Genomic DNA, 21080 nt, shown 5'->3' on the forward strand with positions numbered 1-21080 from the left:
TGATTTATTGAGGTCTCATTTTTTATATCACAAAAACCTGGTATTTTAACAGGGGTGCGTACACTTTTTATATCCAGTGTGTGTGTGTGTGTTTATATATATATATATATATTTTTTTTTAATTTATTTATTTATATATATATATGGGTCTATATTACAATGTCAAACTCACAGGAGTCTGAATATTGTAATATCAAACCCATATGTTCGAAATGTGAAAATAGCGAAGCCACGGAAAACCGATTTTTTTTCCCAGGGAAAAAAATCAGTGGGCCATTTTTGCGGCTTTGCTATTTCCTCAACTGTGGTGTGATCTCGGAGTTGGTATATTTACGTAGGGGGGTGTGGGGGGCAAAGCCCCCCACATTAGTTTAAGTTTAAAGTGTATGTGTTTTGTTTTGTTTTTGTACAGAAACAGCGATTTTTTTCCCTGGGAAAAAAAATCGCTGGTCTGTGTTTTCGTACTTTTTGGGTTTCGAACTTCCTGGTTCGATATTACATCATTCAAACTCCTTTCATTTTAGTTGATAGCGATGTGAAGAGGGCTTTCCCCCAGCTGAGCACCTGCCTGTTGCCTAAGAAAGATTTTAGGAAAGCCGGTAACTTGTTGTGGCAGTGGGTAGTGGTGCAAAACCGGACTTCATGTGTCTGGTTTTGAATGAAATTGGTAACCGGACAATTTGTCAGAAAACCGGACAGTCCGGTCAAAACCCGGACAGCCGGCAACCCTACTTATTGTTGCCATGGGCTGTTTGTACATGTGATGGCTTGCAAGTACTTTGATGTTTTAGCTCAGGTATTTCAAACCTAATGTTTGTCTTTTGCACCCTTTTTTTTAATGAAACCAAAGACCATACCCAGCCGTATTATACATATGAGTTGGTGTTTGTGTGTAATCCTACAAACTGTTGACAGCTGTTGAGGTTCCTGAGATAAAGGGCCTCTCATGCTTGATCCCTGCTGTAAGAACTAAATTCAAATGTTCATATGATAATTGAATTCCAACAGTCATGATTACAGAAAAAATGACTGTTGTGTAAACCATACTGCTGGAGGTAGCCTGGTTTATATAGCTTCTTGGAGAAAAGTGTTAATTGCTGTATATTGATGAATAGAAAAGCATGTTGTGGCAACCTGCAAAAGAAAACAATTTTTGAAAGAGAGCAAGGACAGTATGCACAATGTTTGGAACAGTGAGAGTAGGCACTGCATAGCATGAAGTAAAGAATATACTCATTTGCTTCAAAAACATCATACTAGCAATGAATATGTGGACACAACAGCAATAGTAACTACAAATAGAAGGACACATCAGTGGCATGCCTAATGGGTAAACAAATAAAGGACTGCAATTTTGTGTAAGCCAAATATGAATATTCATTTTGGTTAGAGTATGAATTTGCAGTCATAGCTAAATCTGACAGTGGCCCAGATTAATTATCTGTGTATCTTACGGGCATGTTCAGAGGAACACTTAGACACCCTTACATTAAGGATTGGTAAAAGCATATTTCTACCATGACTTACTGTGAAAGTGTTATTCATATGATAGTAAGGAGAGATATGAGGGAACAGTTTCAGAGGCACACCTGTCTGACTGCATGCAACTCTGTTTGATGTGTATTGTCATTCAAATTAGCTGAACCTAGCAGGGCAGGAAATGTGAAACTCTTCTAGCTGAGGGTGGGAATATGGGAGGAGTAACTTTAGAAGCAACTGAAGCAGATCAAAGTTGAATGTCTAAATAAACTGTTATCTCAGCAATGAGCTGGCAGTTCTGGAAGATTTTTTCACAGAATGTGTAACGGATCATAAGGAAACACATTTGTAAAAGGCACTGTGTGACAGTAAATTATGCTTTTACTGAGGCCTGTCAGACTTAGCTGCTCTTTCCTCTTCTTTCATTCTAAGTGAATGGAAGTCTTATATGACAGCCCAGCTATGGGCACTGTATTCTCAGAAACAGTGGACTCGCAGTGTATCATGGGGAAGATTTTTCTTTAGAAGACAACAAACTCTTATCAGGATGTCTGCCCCCAGGAGATCAGTCAGGGTTACAAACTGAATAAAATTACTAGTAACTACTTCTATCTAGTGCATACAGGTTTTCAATTAGCCAAACTTAAGGAAAAGTTAAAAAATATATATTTTTAAATGTTTTTCCCATAGTGGTCCTTTAAGCATTATTAATGTATACATTCTAATAAATTTTTAATGTTTTACTTATTCACTGGCACACACTGGCTATGTGTTGCACATGTAATATTTGTCAATGTCTTTGTCAGTATTTTTTTCTTTGTATTGCTAAGTGCATTTATTACTTATTATCTTTGTCCTGGGCCAGTTCACTTTCCTGGTTACCAAAATATAAATAAATACAAATTAGACAAAAGGGGGTGAACATGACAAATGTAGTTAAGGAACTAGTAAAGTACATTTTAGTTTTACATCATTCATGAGAGGAAAAACTTCCCACTGCAGGCATTCAGAAGTAGCAGACAGACATACTTTTGGAGTCCTCTTGAGTACTACTTGTCACCTGTACATGATACAGCAAGGATCATTTACTGCAGTGAGAGTTTTCACGCCTCAGCATGAGGGTGTGGAGGAAGGTCTGTCAATTCTTTTAGAAATACAAAAGAATCCCTTTACAAAACCCTGCTATTTACGTACTTTCTTTTGCTGGAAGTAGCTAATAGCTATTTATAGCATAGAACAAGCTCTGAGAGATGCATAAATGAGGCTCAGTCAGGGAAACATAGTAGTAGTTCTGTTACAGAAGGTATGTTAGATGACACTGCTTTGTAGTCCTGCCATTCTATCTTAATGAATTAAAAAACACCACTTTCTTATGTCTAGCATGACTCATATAATGAGCACTTGAAATGTGTTCTGGGAAGAAGGAATGACAGCAAGAAAACAAGATCACTTTACCAAGTCAGACCTATCATCCACCATTTTGTAGGAAACACATTAAAGTTGTAAACAAAGCACTTGGAGTGATTTTGAGGCATTAAAATAGCTCAGGCAACAAAGATACAATGAAAAAAGAATGTGTTTTGATTCTAAGGTGGAGTTTTCCTTTAAGTAACTAGATTTTGATAACAACGCAGAACACAGTAAGCTTTAGCACAACTACTTAGGCAACAAAAAGTAAAATAGTTGTTGCCAAACTTAAGGAGCCTTAACAAAAAACAAATAAATAATAATAATAATAACCAGAGTTCCTGCAGAATTATTAAGAGATATTTCAGAATTTTTATGAAAGTTTATATAAAGCAGAGAAATGTGGAAATTAAGAAAGAACACAAATTTAATTATTTATAGCAGTTAAGACTCATATACATAACACAAGCAGAAGATTGTAATTTAAGATAGAAATGGATGATGATGAAGCAGGGGTAAGTTCAAGAAATAAGGAGAAAGTGGGGTTTTGGATACAGATCCTTAAGGGGAATAATAATCATACAGACTATTATATTCATAAAGTAGGAGAAAGTTTTCTAAGAACTAAGCCAACATGAGAATGGAGAAAGGAGATTTTGCCAATAGGGATGACTGCAAGTTGATGTACAGAACATAGGCAAGAAGGAGCTGGAATTTACTGGAGTAAACTGTGAAAGGAACCAAGGTACTGGGAGCAAATAACTAGAGAGGGAAAAGTAATGGAATAGGATGAGGCCACATAGATGTTTGGACTGCAGGCTAAAGACTGCTTTCATTACCAAGGATTGATATCAAAGTACAGACAAAGAGAAAGGAGTTGGGGATTCATAAATGATAGACGTGCTCTGGTATAGTTTTTAGTTGAATTTAGAACAGAAGCTGCTGTTAAAAAGTGATAATTAGTAATGCATATAAAATATTGCACAATAACTATAGGAATCAATCAGACAAGGTTAGAAAAGATTGGGAAGACAAACTGGAAAAGCAACTTACTAGGAAACAATGGGAGGACATATGTATGGCTACCAATTATGCTGCAACATCCAGAAGGTTTAGGATGTTTGCTCAGAAGTGTTTGCAGAGGTATTTTTCTACCCCAAGCAGGCTTCAAAGACTTTTTCCTCCAGTTGATAGCAACTTTTGGACATGTGTTGGTGAAGAAAGATGTAACTGGGAACATCTATTCTGGGAATGTAATGAGTTGGCAGATTTAAATAATTACCTACAGAATTGTCCATCAGAAATATTGGGTGAGCAAATGGTTTTAACTAAGTAAATGATTTGTTTGAGCTGAGACACATGATCTGAATTGCCTAGAGATAGTAAGGCCTTTTTACTTTTAATTCTGTTGGCTGCCAAAAAGCAGTTACTAGAAAATGGAAATCAAACTCTAAGCCATCTGTATTGGAAGTACTGAATATTGTAAGAGAGAGAGAGAAAAGAACTGGAAGTGGGATCTTTCAAAAACAGAAAGGAGAAAATTACATAGAAATAAATGGAAATTGTGGGAATAATACATGCATAATAATGTTCAGGAGTAGAAAGGCTTAAGTGAAGGCAGGAAATGAGCAATTTATGAAATGTTGGACTGATGATAGTTATATAAAAGAATATGTGATGTATATAATGAATGTAACTGGAAACATGTTAATATGGTTTGTTTTCTTTTATATTAATGTATGTTTTAATAAAAGAGCTAAAAAAATAAATGGAATAGATGGGATTTGGGCTATGGAGTAAATACAGGAAAAAAAGAGTAGAGCACAGCAGACGTAAAATATAGATGCATAGGAATGTGAGAAAAGCATACAAAGAAGGAATGTTTTGGTCTTTCACATGAACTTAGAACTGAATTGTACCATAAAGTCCTGGTCCCTTTTTTGTTAAATTAGTGAGAGACAATGTTTTATAATGAGCTTTATAACCACTTTGGATTGAATGACTGTGTACATTGGTAAAAATGATAAGTGCTTGACTAAACTTTGCAAACTAGAGTTGTTGGAAATGTAGTCTTTTCATCCAGTGTTTAAAAATAGCACATTTAATGATTGTGGCATCAGCCCATTATACAAATTAAAAGTGCACCATGCATGAGATTGCACAGTATGTATTAAAATGAAGGTTATGAAATAATAAATATTGCTAATGAACAAATGGCAAATGCAGTGAAAATGGGGATGGTGGGGGCATGCGCAATGCATCCTGTCTCTGCCTTGTAGAGCATTGTGGAAACTTATTTGCTACCCATATTACGCCCATTCTGGATAATGATAAATGCAGTACATCCTGCAGTTGACATTTTTGTTTTACTTGTATGCGGCCTAACCATGAAGAGTGGCCCTCTCCCTCTTTTGCTTGGGGTCTTCATTGTACCAGTCAACTCTCCGGCCTCCTCCAGGAAGGGAGGCTTGTCATGGGGCATTTTATCTCTACATTAGGCCCTCTGTTCATAGGTTCATAGGTAGGTACTAGGCTATCTGCCCTAGGGCATTTATAAGCCTAGCCAGAGTATATTTGGCTTCCGCCTCCCTATTAGATTAGCCTACTGTGCCTCTGTAAAGTAGGTCACAGAAGGCACCCTTTTAAGATTAGTTTACTGTGCCTCTGTCTAGCAGGGACACAGGAGAGATCCCAGGGGTGAATTTGCGATTTCCCATCCACGCGTCCAAATTTCGCTTGAAGAGGGTCAGCAAGGGGCCATCTCTAACATGAATTGGGATTCTATTCCAGAGTGAGGGGAGCCTCTGGGAAATGAATCTGTCCATCCAGCATGTCCTATTTATTTTCGTGCTGAGGTTTAGGTCCCTGGAGCGTGTAGCTCTAAGGGACTTGGATTTTTTGAGGTGGAGCATGTCCATTAATTCTGGGTTTGACATGGCTTTGTACGTCAGGCATAGATCGCCTCTGAGTAGGCGGTAAGCAACTGAGTAGAGCTGGAGTTTCTTTAGTCGAGCTGCATAGGACATCTGTTTGTAGCCCATGATCCTCTTGGTGAGGTACTTTTGGGGTCTCTCCAGTTGCTGCAGGTGTCAGGTAAGGTACATCCCAAAAGGGGCATTGTATTCAATTATGGGCCTAATGAGTGACGAGTAGAGGGGCACAATGACCTCTCTTGATCTAGATACGAACCCTTTCGTGATAAGGTGGGCTATATAGAAGGTCTTTCTAACCACTTTGGCAACGAGATTATCAAAGGAGAGATTACTATCTATGTTGGTCCCCAAATCTCTAATTACTTCTTCTGTACTTAATGGATTACCACCTATGTGGTAATTTGTGGGCACCTTGTTTTTCCCAAAGGGGATGACTATGCACTTTTTAGCATTTAGCTTGAGGCCATGGTTCTGGCACCAAGCATCCGTCTCTGTGAGACCCTTTTGGAGGATGCTTGTGTCAGCTGGAGATTCGATTATGGCCCCCAGTTTGCAGTCATCTGCGAACTTTGTCAGCCATAATCCCCCCGTGTTAGCCTGAACCTCAGAGAAGTATATACCGAACAAGAGAGGTCCCAGAACTGAGCCCCGTGGGACGCCACTTGTAACTGGTTTGGATTCGGACATGGCACCTGCGATTCTGACCATGTGGGTTCTATCTCTGAGCCAGTTTGCAACCCATCTTGTGATATAGGGGTTGATATTTAAGCTGGTAAGCTTATTTATGATGCCCGAGTGGGGTATTGTGTCGAAGGCTTTTGCGAGGTCCAGGTAGGCTGTGTGGACTACCTTGCCCTCATCTATGGCTTTGGTAACTGTTTCAAAGAAATCAACTAGGTTTAAGAGGCAAGATCTGCCCTTAACAAAGCCGAATTGGGTAGGGTCCAGTGTCTGGAGGCTCCCAATGTCTTTGTTTATGAGTTCCATGATAATACGCTCCATAGCTTTACAGACCAGACTAGTCAGGCTTATGGGGTGATAGTTTCCAGGGTCCGTTGTGGCACCACCTTTGTGGAGTGGGACCACTGTAGCTGTACACCACTCTTTGGGTACATATCCTGTAGTAAGGCTAAGTTTGAACAGTGACAATGTGAGGGTTCAGTTCTTCTTGGAGCTTGTGTAAGACACAGCCTGGGACACCGTCCGGTCCCATAGATGCTGTGTTTTTTGCTTTGGAGAGGGCAGCTTTCACCTGTGCATCTGTGATGTCAGGGAGGTTACATTCAGTTGGGATAGGCATTTGCTCCTTTGGGGGGGGAGTTTGCGCTGAATCTGTCTGCCAGGATGTTGGCTATGTCTGTAGGTTCAGTATATTTTGTACCGTTATGCAACAATTCAGAGCATATCTGGGAGTTTCCGCCCATGTTTCTGACATAACTAAAGAAGGCCTTGTGATTATCTTTAGTGTCTAGGGCAATTTTTCTTTCGAAACTGGCCTTTGATGATTTTATGAGAGATCGAAGTTTCTTGCTAATACTGATCAGAGATGCCTTCCCTTTTTGGGATTTTGCTCTGTGATGTAGTAGCTTCCTCCTTCTGTTGTATAGCTTATTTATGGCCGGGGTCCACCAGACCGGTCTCCTGTTTTTGGAGGAGTGAGTCTTGGTTTTATTTGGGATAGCACGATCCATGCTTTCCTGCAGGTGCTCATAGAATGCATTTGTAAAGGATTCTGCGGATTGAGCTGTATTATCCTCTGGCCCAGGGGCTTTGAAGGATTCCACCTCAGTCTTGAGAAGTGCAAAGTTGGCTTTGGAGAAATTCTTTACAGTGATTTCCTTGGCCTGGGGTGGGGACGGGATATGGATGTCCAGGGAAATTTGTTTATGGTCTGATCTTACCAATGAGGGGTTTACCTCTGGTGTGGAACATAGAGTCCCCATGTTGGTGATGACCAGGTCCAATTTGTTGTTCCCTCTTGTGGGAGTGGTGACCAGTTGTTGCATTGCGTTAGAGTTTATAAATTCAAGGAACCGTTGGGCGAGGGTGTTTGGGCTTGAGTAGTTTCCCCAGTCAATGTTTGGGTAGTTGAAGTCACCCAATAAGATAGTGTTTGGAGAGACCTTCATATTCTCCAGTGTTCTCAGGAATGCCAAGTGGGGTTCCTGTAATAGGGAGGGTGTTCTGTAGCAGGCTACAAACTGAAAGGCAGTTTTGTCCACTGTTAGTTGCACATGGATGGTTTCCGATGCTTCGTGCAGTGTCACTAACCTGGAGGTGTAGGTATCTTTGATGAATATAGATACTCCCCCTCCTTTTGTGCTTCGGTCTGCGTTTTGGGGCCAAAACGCATGGTATGAGTTATAACCTGGTAGTGCTGGGGTGCTCTCAGGAGCCTTGAACCAGGTTTCTGTTACTGCACAGACATCGATTTTCTCCATACTGAGGAGATTCTTGAGTACGTGCATCTTGAGATTTAGACTTCTGGCATTGAGTAGCATTACATTTGTTTTTTTATCTTTGGGTTGTCTATGGAGGTGGGTTTGTCCTTTGAGCCCTGCCTAAAAAAGGCACTATGGGGGTGGCAAGAGCCTTGGCCAGTATACGAAAGCCTAAGGGTGACAGGTGCAAGCTGTCCCTAGCGAAGCAACGTGGCTTGTCGAGCATGTCATCCCAGGCTGACAGACACTGGATCCCCTTTGAATGACACCAATACTTTAGCCAATTGTTGAAACTGATCATTTTGTCTTTATACTGTGGCATCATTCTTGGTGAGGGCAGTTCACCTTGATATACTCTTCAAACTAAATTGCCATTATGTAGGTGAAAATCCAGCCACTGCACCCACTGAGTTACGTAGTTTTGAAATATTTCAGTGCATTATGTAATTTAAGAAGATAAATGTCAACAGGATATGAGGACTCCCTGTACCCACATGGGTGGGGCAACAGGAATAATTTTTGTCTGACAAATGGCTTGTTTGTGTCCAACACATGGTTCAGCAAGAGATCCAGTCAACAGATCACATACAAGAGTAGCCAATGCACAACATGGGTAGATTTCCTCTTAGTAAAGAAAGGGCACTGGGGTAGAATTGGTGATTGCAAAGTCATCCCCAGAGAAACAATCTGCCCACAGCATAAACCACTGGTTGCCACAATCAGCTGCAAGCAGTGGTCAGAGCAGGCTGTAAGGTCAACAAAGACTAGGTTGAAGACATAGAAGTCAAGTGGGGAGAAAGCAGAAGAGTTCAAGGAATTACTCCATGGTCTGGTTCTTCAGAAGGAGGGCCAAATAGGTGGAGAAATTTTACCTCAAAACAACACGTGTAAGGACTATAGAACAGATATGAGGATGAACCAGTTATGGAAGTAAGATAAATAAGGAAAGCTGGCAGTGGAATGTAGAAATCCAGGAAGTCACCAAAAGAAAAAAAAAGTGCAGGATAAAGTGGGAGCTAGAAGTGAAGTCAAAAAAACAAACGGAATGTTGAGTAAAACACTTTATAAAACTTATGAGACGCAAAGCTTTCGGGAAGAACCCTTTCTCAATACTAAATACATACATACAAAAAAGCATCTGCTTATATACATGCCCAATGTCACATGACCGCAGCCAAAATCAGGTGACAAATTCAAAAAATATAAGACATAAAAAACATCATAATCTAATAAATAAAAAAATAAAATAATAAAAAAATATATAAAGACATAAAACTTACAATACTACTTATTTCAAATTATGCTGTAATCTAACAAGAATAGGTATAATACCGACAGTACTGTTAATGCCAGGAGGGCTGTCAGCCCCCAAACGCACAATCCATTGATATTCCTTAGTTTCAAGGTAGTTATTAATGTCACCACACCGCATTAAAGGAACCACTGAATCTATGACCCTGAATTTAAATTCATGCATATTCCCACTAGACTCTATATGCTTAAATAAAGCATTATTGGCATAGTGTCTCCTTATTTCTGATTTATGCTCAATGATCCTGTCTTTGAGTCTACGCATGGTTTTACCAATGTAGTAAGAAGAACATGCAACACAAGTTGCCATGTATACTACATTGGTAGAGGTGCAGGTGGCTCTAAGATTAAATTTATATACATGTTTCGTTTTCGGATGAATATATGTATCAGAGCCCAAATTGTCAATTAAATCAGAGCAACAAGAACAATTATGACACTTAAAAGTACCAAAGTGAGAATTAGAGCATATTGGTCTATCAAAAGAGGGAATAGAAGGGGGGCAAAAATCCTTATAGCATAAATTGCTTTTAAGGTTTCTCATGTTTCTATAACTAAAAAATGGTTTATCACCTAGTATTTTTAGAATGTCAGGAGATGCCATTAAAACAGGCCAATATTTGTGTATTATTCGTTTAACAAGAGCAATTTTGTTACCAAAACTGGTAACATACCTACATTTATTACATATGGTAGTATTTTGTGTTGTAACCACCTGAATATCACTTCCTACATGTTGTATGTTCCTAAAATAGGGTGGATACAGAGAACATCTTTTACAAAGAACATGATCTTTAAGTTCCATCAGAATAATGTCATCATAACCACAATCAATAAAATCCTGATACATTTCAGATATCTGTACATTAAATATAGCATCATCAGTGTTAAGCCTACTAGCTCTAATGAACTGGGATTTAACTACGCCCCGGAAGACATGTGGGGCATGCATACTGTTAGCATGTATATATCTTCCAATATGTGTCTGTTTTTTATAGATGGTGGTGTTAAGGGATCCATTACTTAAAAAGATCTTAGCATCCAAAAATGAAGCCTCATTACTAGTTATAGTTGATTTCAATTTTAAAAAAGAAGTAGTGGCATTTAGACCTAATATATACTGTTCTAAGCTAGTAATGGAACCTTTCCAAATTAAGAAACAGTCATCAACAAAATGTTGATAAAATACAACATGTGTATCCAAAAAATTATTCCCATCATGTAGGTTTTGCAGTTCCCACTGATATAACACTAGATTGGCATACGTATTGGCCACAGGGGTGCCCATTGCAACCCCATTGACCTGTAGATATGGTTGTTGATTGAAAATAAACACATTATTGTTAAGTACTAAATCCAAAAGAAAACATGTATTTTGTACAAAATCAGTGGTTAGGGATTTATCAGCTGTTAGGAATTCCCTGATAGACTCTACACCATATAAATTAGGAATAACGGTGAATAATGAAACAATATCTAAAGTGACAAACAGATATTCATCCATATTACGTAGATCAGTGTTAGAAAAATACCAAGTAGACAGTTTAGTTAGAAAATCACCAGTATCCTTAAGAACAAAGTTACATTTCTCCAGGAATGGAAATAATTGTTTTTGAAGGTACATTGATATAGGTTCAGTGACCCATCCATTGCCGGAGACAATGGGCCTCATTGGAGGGTCCAACAAACATTTATGTATTTTTGGAAGTCCATATAGTTGTGGTATAGTTGGATATGGTACAGAGAAGAAATGAAATAATTCCAGATCAATGCTATTATTTAGTTGTAAATCATAAATGCAAAGATTAACATTAGTGATGTGTTTTTTAACATCAAGTAAGTTAATCTTTTTAAAGGCCAAAGGATCTGTAAGCAACTTATCTACTGATAGATTATAACAAGCCCTATCCATAATAACGATAATGCCACCCTTATCAGCCTGTTTAATAATGATATTATCATTATGTTTTAGACATTCCAAAGCTAAATATTGTTCATAATTCAAGTTGTAGCTCAATGCCATACCACAAGCATTATATTGTGCCCTAAAATCAGCTTCACAGACATCATGGAAAGCAACCGTAATAGGTACATTCAAAGGAATAAAAGTACTTCGCTTTTTACAAAAACTGTTAGAGTCAGCATTATTACTAAATAACAATTTCAAATTCAGAGTTCTCACAAACATTTTTAGGTCAGTTATAATATTAACTAGATCCAAGTTCCCAACTGGTATAAAATTTAAGCCACTGGGCAAAAGAGATAAATGAGAGTCAGTCAAAACAAAAGAAGAAAGATTTAGGACTCCTCTTACTATCTGCGAGCATTCTTGCCTTGTCTCATGGGGCTGTCGTTCTTCCGTTTCGCCAAACCCGTTTGATATCTCGTAAGAGAAGATTCTCTTTGCTTTGAATGTTCCTGTATGCGTTCCAGCTTGTCTAGCTGAAAACGCTTCTCTGAAAAATTTAAAGTTGATTGATGCACTTTTTTAGCTGCTGATTGTGCGTCCATTGTCGAAACCGAGGGATTAGCTGGAGTCTCTTTTGTAGGCGCCGTTGTAGCGTCATCATTGGTGGGAGTGACTACAACCTCAGCAGGAGTTAAAGCAATACTATCCCTTTTTGAAGAACCAACACCAGAGTTCAAATTCAAATCAGGTAGTTGAAAAGCATCTAATGCCCTCATTGAAGCGCCAGCATAGGTTTTTTGAGTAGGCAAATTTAATGTTCCATCTCTTGAGTCAGTTCTCAGCCAAGAGAAGATGTGGCCCAAACGGAAATCATTGATGTCTCGAGAGAGCTTCTGTTTCTTAACCACCTCCAGTTTATCATCTAGTTCACGGAATTTATTAAACAAAGGCTGATATATGGGAAGCATGTCAGAAAAGCATGCAATAGATTTCAAATCTTCATCCAATTTAACGATTTCACATTTTAATTCTTGTTCAACAGAGCAAAAATACTCATTCATTAACGCCATATAGTCAAGGCTGAGTTTTAAATTCAGTTGCTGCCAGCGTTTGAGCAGTTCGGGGTAAGCATTGCCATACATGATGGGAATAATTTTTTGGATACACATGTTGTATTTTATCAACGTTTTGTTGATGACTGTTTCTTAATTTGGAAAGGTTCCATTACTAGCTTAGAACAGTATATATTAGGTCTAAATGCCACTACTTTTTTAAAATTTAAATCAACTATAACTAGTAATGAGGCTTCATTTTTGGATGCTAAGATCTTTTTAAGTAATGGATCCCTTAACACCACCATCTATAAAAAACAGACACATATTGGAAGATATATACATGCTAACAGTATGCATGCCCCACATGTCTTCCGGGGCGTAGTTAAATCCCAGTTCATTAGAGCTAGTAGGCTTAACACTGATGATGCTATATTTAATGTACAGATATCTGAAATGTATCAGGATTTTATTGATTGTGGTTATGATGACATTATTCTGATGGAACTTAAAGATCATGTTCTTTGTAATAGATGTTCTCTGTATCCACCCTATTTTAGGAACATACAACATGTAGGAAGTGATATTCAGGTGGTTACAACACAAAATACTACCATATGTAATAAATTTAGGTATGTTACCAGTTTTGGTAACAAAATTGCTCTTGTTAAACGAATAATACACATATTGGCCTGTTTTAATGGCATCTCTTGACATTCTAAAAATACTAGGTGATAAACCATTTTTTAGTTATAGAAACATGAGAAACCTTAAAAGCATGTTATGCTATAAGGATTTTTGCCCCCCTTCTATTCCCTCTTTTGATAGAACAATATGCTCTAATTCTCACTTTGGTACTTTTAAGTGTCATAATTGTTCTTGTTGCTCTGATTTAATTGACAGTTTGGGCTCTGATACATATATTCATCCGAAAATGAAACATGTATATAAATTTAATCTTAGAGCCACCTGCACCTCTACCAATGTAGTATACATGGCAACTTGCGTTGCATGTTCTTCTTACAACATTGGTAAAACCATGCGTAGACTCAAAGACAGGATCATTGAGCATAAATCAGAAATAAGGAGGCACTATGCCAATAATGCTTTATTTAAGCATATAGAGTCTAGTGGGAATATGCATGAATTTAAATTCAGGGTCATAGATTCAGTGGTTCCTTTAATGCGGTGTGGCGACATTAATAACTACCTTGAAACTAAGGAATATCAATGGATTGTGCGTTTGGGGGCTGACAGCCCTCCTGGCATTAGCAGTACTGTCAGTATTAAACCTATTCTTGTTAGATTACAGCATAATTTGAAATAAGTAGTATTGCAAGTTTTATGTCTTTATATATTTTTTTATTATTTTATTTTTTTATTTATTAGATTATGATGTTTTTTATGTCTTATATTTTTTGAATTTGTCACCTGATTTTGGCTGCGGTCATGTGACTTTGGGCTTGTATATAAGCAGATGCTTTTTTTGTATGTATGTATTCAGTATTGAGAAAGGGTTCTTCCCAAAAGCTTTGCGTCTCATAAGTTTTATAAAGTGTTTTACTCAACATTCCGTGTGTTTTTTTGGATTATCTTCAGCATACTACGTTTTCTTTGTTATTCTGCTGGCTTGTTGGGTAATATCATCGGATAGCCTATAACTTGCAGCCAGTTATTCAACATTTAATATGGAATCATTGCAGTCACTGTTAATGCAAGAGGTAAATCCTTTATTGGACTTTGTTCCTGTTATTGCTCCTGAAAATGGAACACAGGCTAACCAAGATAATGCGTCTTTATCTAAAAGTGACATTGATATTTTTAATCATAAAATTACTCTCTTTGAACGGAAAGTTGGCTCCTTTAAGCGTTTTCAGTGGCAGAAGTTTAGCTTTTGTGCTTACCTTAAAATGGGGATAGTACCACGGGGTCTTAGGATTCTAAAAATGCCATCCTATGGCAATGCTTACCCCGAACTGCTCAAACGCTGGCAGCAACTGAATTTAAAACTCAGCCTTGACTATATGGCGTTAATGAATGAGTATTTTTGCTCTGTTGAACAAGAACTAAAAAGTGAAATCATTAAATTGGATGAAGATTTGAAATCTATTGCATGCTTTTCTGATATGCTTCCCATATATCAGTCTTTGTTTAATAAATTCCGTGAACTAGATGATAAACTGGAGGTGGTTAAGAAACGGAAGCTCTCTCGAGACATCAATTTCCATTTGGGCCACATCTTCTCTTGGCCGAGAACTGACTCAAGAGATGAAACATTAAATTTGCCTACTCAAAAAACCTATGCTGGCGCTTCAATGAGGGCATTAGACGCTTTTCAACTACTGATTTGAATTTGGACTCTGGTGTTGGTTCTTCAAAAAGGGATAGTATTGCTTTAACTCCTGCTGAGGTTGTAGTCACTCCCACCAATGATGACGCTACAATGGCGCCTACAAAAGAGACTCCAGCTAATCCCTCGGTTTCGACAATGGACGCACAATCAGCAGCTAAAAAAGTGCATCAATCAACTTTAAATTTTTCAGAGAAGCGTTTTCAGCTAGACAAGCCGGAACGCATACAGGAACATTCAAAGCAAAGAGAATCTTCTCTTACGAGATATCAAACGGGTTTGGCGAAACGGAAGAACGACAGCCCCATGAGACAAGGCAAGAATGCTCACAGATAGTAAGAGGAGTCCTAAATCTTTCTTCTTTTGTTTTGACTGACTCTCATTTATCTCTTTTGCCCAGTGGCTTAAATTTTATACCAGTTGGGAACTTGGATCTAGTTAATATTATAACTGACCTAAAAATGCTTGTGAGAACTCTGAATTTGAAATTGTTATTTAGTAATAATGCTGACTCTAACAGTTTTTGTAAAAAGCGAAGTACTTTTATTCCTTTGAATGTACCTATTACGGTTGCTTTCCGTGATGTCTGTGAAGCTGATTTTAGGGCACAATATAATGCTCATGGTATGGCATTGAGCTACAACTTGAATTATGAACAATATTTAGCTTTGGAATATCTAAAACATAATGATAATATCATTATTAAACAGGCTGATAAGGGTGGCATTATCGTTATTATGGATAGGGCTTGTTATAATCTATCAGTAGATAAGTTGCTTACAGATCCTTTGGCCTTTAAAAAGATTAACTTACTTAATGTTAAAAAACACATCACTAATGTTAATCTTTGCATTTATGATTTACAACTAAATAATAGCATTGATTTGGAATTATTTCATTTCTTCTCTGTACCATGTCCAACTATACCACAACTATATGGACTTCCAAAAATACATAAATGTTTGTTGGACCCTCCAATGAGGCCCATTGTCTCCGGCAATGGATGGGTCACTGAACCTATATCAATGTACCTTCAAAAACAATTATTTCCATTCCTGGAGAAATGTAACTTTGTTCTTAAGGATACTGGTGATTTTCTAACTAAACTGTCTACTTGGTATTTTTCTAACACTGATCTACGTAATATGGATGAATATCTGTCACTTTAGATATTGTTTCATTATTCACCGTTATTCCTAATTTATATGGTGTAGAGTCTATCAGGGAATTCCTAACAGCTGATAAATTCCTAACCACTGATTTTGTACAAAATACATGTTTTCTTTTGGATTTAGTACTTAACAATAATGTGTTTATTTTCAATCAACAACCATATCTACAGGTCAATGGAGTTGCAATGGGCACCCCTGTGGCCAATACGTATGCCAATCTAGTGTTATATCAGTGGGAACTGCAAAACCTACATGATGGGAATAATTTTTTGGATACACATATTGTATTTTATCAACGTTTTATTGATGACTGTTTCTTAATTTGGAAAGGTTCCATTACTAGCTTAGAACAGTATATATTAGGTCTAAATGCCACTACTTCTTTTTTAAAATTTAAATCAACTATAACTAGTAATGAGGCTTCATTTTTGGATGTTAAGATCTTTTTAAGTAATGGATCCCTTAACACCACCATCTATAAAAAAACAGACACATATTGGAAGATATATACATGCTAACAGTATGCATGCCCCACATGTCTTCCGGGGCGTAGTTAAATCCCAGTTCATTAGAGCTAGTAGGCTTAACACTGATGATGCTATATTTAATGTACAGATATCTGAAATGTATCGGGATTTTATTGATTGTGGTTATGATGACATTATTCTGATGGAACTTAAAGATCATGTTCTTTGTAATAGATGTTCTCTGTATCCACCCTATTTTAGGAACATACAACATGTAGGAAGTGATATTCAGGAGGTTACAACACAAAATACTACCATATGTAATAAATATAGGTATGTTACCGGTTTTGGTAACAAAATTGCTCTTGTTAAACGAATAATACACAAATATTGGCCTGTTTTAATGTCATCTCCTGACATTCTAAAAATACTAGGTGATAAACCATTTTTTAGTTATAGAAACATGAGAAACCTTAAAAGCATGTTATGCTATAAGGATTTTTGCCCCCCTTCTATTCCCTCTTTTGATAGACCAATATGCTCTAATTCTCACTTTGGTACTTTTAAGTGTCATAATTGTTCTTGTTGCTCTGATTTAATTGACAATTTGGGCTCTGATACATATATTCATCCAAAAATGAAACATGTATATAAATTTAATCTTAGAGCCACCTGCACCTCTACCAATGTAGTATACATGGCAACTTGCGTTGCATGTTCTTCTTACTACATTGGTAAAACCTTGCGTAGACTCAAAGACAGGATCATTGAGCATAAATCAGAAATAAGGAGACACTATGCCAATAATGCTTTATTTAAGCATATAGAGTCTAGTGGGAATATGCATGAATTTAAATTCAGGGTCATAGATTCAGTGGTTCCTTTAATGCGGTGTGGTGACATTAATAACTACCTTGAAACTAAGGAAGATCAATGGATTGTGCGTTTGTGGGCTGACAGCCCTCCTGGCATTAACAGTACTGTCGGTATTAAACCTATTCTTGTTAGATTACAGTGTAATTTGAAATAAGTAGTATTGTAAGTTTTATGTCTTTATATATTTTTTTATTATTTTATTTTTTTATTTATTAGATTATGATGTTTTTTATGTCTTATATTTTTTGAATTTGTCACCTGATTTTGGCTGTGGTCATGTGACTTTGGGCTTGTATATAAGCAGATGCTTTTTTGTATGTATGTATTCAGTATTGAGAAAGGGTTCTTCCCGAAAGCTTTGCGTCTCATAAGTTTTATAAAGTGTTTTACTCAACATTCCGTGTGTTTTTTTGGATTATCTTCAGCATACTACGTTTTCTTAGCTAGAAGTGAAGTACCAGGCTAAGAAGGAATACTGGTTGGCTAACAAAGAGGCAAAGAGAAGTACTGCAGTAGCAAAAAACAAGGCATCAGAGGAACTCTACCAGCTTCTGAAAAGTGACTGAGTAGATGGCACAAAAAAAACTCTATTGGATTGCAAGGCAAAGACAAAAAGATAAAGAAGATTGTTAGACACCCTTCATAAGGGATGCCAGCAACAACCTACTCACCAGTCCACATGAATGAAAGGCAAATAGAAGAAGTACTTCCAGCAGCTTCTGTGTGAAGGAAACTCTGCAGAAGCTGTACTGCCTAGATATAGCCTATGAAGAAAGAAAAATAGGAGCTCACCCTACAAGAAGTAAGAACAGTATTAAGGAGATGAAGTCAGGGAAAACAGTAGGCTCAGATAAGGTCACAGCAGATATGATCAGGATGCTGGGTAAATAGGGGAGAAATAGCTCCTGAGGGTACTCATAGCCGTATGGAAAGCAAGGCATATATCACATGACTGGAGAACAAGCATATTAGTGCCAGCGTACAAAAAGAAAGGGATAACCACAAATGTGAGTAGTACAGAGGTATCAAACTCTTGTCATACTGCATGAAAGTTCTAGAGAGGCAATAAACAGAGTATTAGAAAGTAAGATGGGAGATGAGCAGTTCAGATTTAGATCAGGATGTAGCACAGTAAACCCAATGTTTGCAGTGAGACAGATAGCTGAGAGGAAGGTAGAGATGGGGAAAGAGTCCAAATGGGCATTCCCCAACTTGGAGAAAGCATATAACAAGGTTCCCAAGAAAGCTGATTTGAGGAATCCTGCAGTGGTTTAAAGTCCCAGAAAATTGGTAGAATTAGTACAGGCTATGTACAAGGACCCAATCACTCAAGTACAGTTTCAGACTCAGAGGGATTTCCAGTGGGAGTGGTTGTGCATTATGGTTCAGTTCTGAGCCCACTGTTGTTCATACTGGTGATGGACTACATTAGCAAATATGTCAGAGGGGACAGATCAACAAAGTTGCTGTACACAGATGAATTGGCATTACAGGCAAACTCTGAGCAAGAACTTCAGAAAAGGATAGGGGAATGGAATGCAAAACTGAAGGCATGTGGGATACAACTGAGTACAGATAAGACAGTTGTAACCACAACAAATGGGGGATTCTGAATCATAGAAGGTTACTAGGCTATTGGCCCATAAGCCTATAAAAGTTTAGCCCATGTTTAGACAAATCAGCACCCAATTCCCATATCCAGCAGGGACACGGGTGGAATCCCTGGGATGTGTTTTCTATTTCCCATCCAGTTATCCAGGTTGCACTTAAAAAGGGGTAAAGAGAAGTTGAGAAGTGAGATATAAGGGAGAATAGTGGAACAAATTAACAGCTTCAAGTATCTGGGAGGAGTGGTCAAGGAGAAAGGAAGTCTGAATGAGGAGGTCAAACCTAGAATCAAAGGGGCTGTGTGTCAGTGACAGTGTATGACAGAAAAAGAATGACAAAGAAGCTGAAAATTAAGGTGTACAAAACAGAGGTGTGACCAGTACTGCTGTATGGTACAAAAATCTGGGCTGTAAAGGCAAAGCAGTTGAGGAAACTAGAAAACTAGAGGTGATGAAGATGGAGTGCTTGAAATGGGTGGTAGGATACACCCTGTGGAACAGATGAAGAAATGAAGACACAAGTGCAGAAGATAAAGTAGTTCCAATTGCAGAGAAGGTCAAAAGGAACAGATTATAGTAGTTCAGGCATATGTGCAGAAAAGCACAAGACAATCTGGTGAAGAAGTTTTTGAACAGACAGGAAAAAGGCGATGTGAAACAAGGGCATCCATCAGAGAAATGGATGGATTGTGTGAGAGAAGACCTGCAACAGTCAGACACGACTGTCAAAGAAGGTAGGATAGTCTCACTGAATCAAGAGAGATGGCGACAGTTGACACGACACCCCAACCCATGTAGAAAATGGGAAAAGGGCAATTGATGATGATGATGATGAAATGCCAAATATCTGGCTTTTTCAAATTGTGATCTTGCATTTCTTCTTGGTTCTGAAAATAGATAGAACTTGTTTTGATCTTTTACTGATTGCTTTCTTTACGGAGCTATGCAAGGATGTATGTATGGCATTCACAAATGTGCTTGCGTGGGGGGTTGCTTAACGGGCAAATACAAAGCTTTCAAAAATTGCATAGCATAATAAAAATATTAACTGTATTCCTATGTTCACTTTTACAGACTTTGATTCATCTTCTGAGAACTTAAGAGGCCCCCAAGAGAGTGATGAATTTGACAGCTAGACATCTAAAGTTCTTCAAAACTTATACCGGAAATGTTCTCATGGTACACAAATGCTGCTGTTATCTCTTGAAAACTGAAAACTGTTTATAGACATTAAAAGTGGCTTAACATTGTGACAGTTTTATACCTGGATTTGGGTTTCCATCACTTTGAGAGGACATAGACTAAGACATTCATAATGGGTCAAACGTCTCTGAAAAAGTAACTCCCCCTTCAGCATAACTAGAGGTACATTCAAAGACTAAAGCTATTTCTGATAAAATCAGTAGAAAGTCAGGGCCTTTACCAGAAAAGTATGTTAGCTTCAGCTGCTTAATTACCATCTGAAGAATGAACCCTTGCTGTATGTGACTGCACAGTGTTGTTTTGTGTTTTCCATTATTGCTGGACAGCCCTGATTATAAACACCAGGTGAAAAATATTTTAATGTTGTATTTCTATTAAATGTGTCATACGACTTTTCATTGTCTTTTTTTTTTATCATTACTTATAATGACATGTATAACCTGAATTGAATAGCAGGGAAGCATAGTATTCCACACGAACCATATAATGCATTTCATTCAGCTCAAGCATTTGTCCAAGTCCATGTATGTTTATACTTGACGGCAGTCTGCTTACATGTACTGCACCAATATGCCTAATAATTTTGACTGAAGGATTTCCTTAAAGCTTCCTTGTTTCCCTCAGCATTAAGTTGGACTTACCCCACTAAGTGTAAAAACTCCAGAGCTGCAGTCATCTTGTGGGTGTTGGGCATTTTAATGCAGTACTTGTTTGCATACTGAGTGTAAGGTCATAACTGCATATCACAAGTAGTAAAAATTAAAATATCCTCTCTACAGTATGTACATTAGAAACACAGTGGCATATGCATGGATAGACAAATAAATTATGCATACAATTGGAGTGCATCTGTACATTTACCAGATAGTGGTT

The 21080-nt window shown here is 37.7% G+C and overlaps 1 protein-coding gene across 2 annotated transcripts in view; it reads left to right on the forward strand.

The window, feature by feature from the left end:
• Positions 1-20599, forward strand: part of IRAK1 (interleukin 1 receptor associated kinase 1) — a 1465691-nt gene extending 1445092 nt beyond the window's left edge. For both annotated transcript variants that reach the window (XM_044080171.1, XM_044080170.1), the window contains exon 14: positions 20079-20599. In XM_044080171.1, the coding sequence (XP_043936106.1) occupies positions 20079-20140 (62 nt within the window). In that variant the 3' untranslated portion in view covers positions 20141-20599. The remainder of the gene's footprint in view (positions 1-20078) is intronic.
• Positions 20600-21080: the final 481 nt, after the last annotated feature.

This window comes from Protopterus annectens, chromosome 8.part0 (genome assembly GCF_019279795.1).
Source record: "Protopterus annectens isolate FY-2018-M chromosome 8.part0, PAN1.0, whole genome shotgun sequence".
In the NCBI taxonomy this organism is placed as follows: domain Eukaryota; kingdom Metazoa; phylum Chordata; order Ceratodontiformes; family Protopteridae; genus Protopterus; species Protopterus annectens.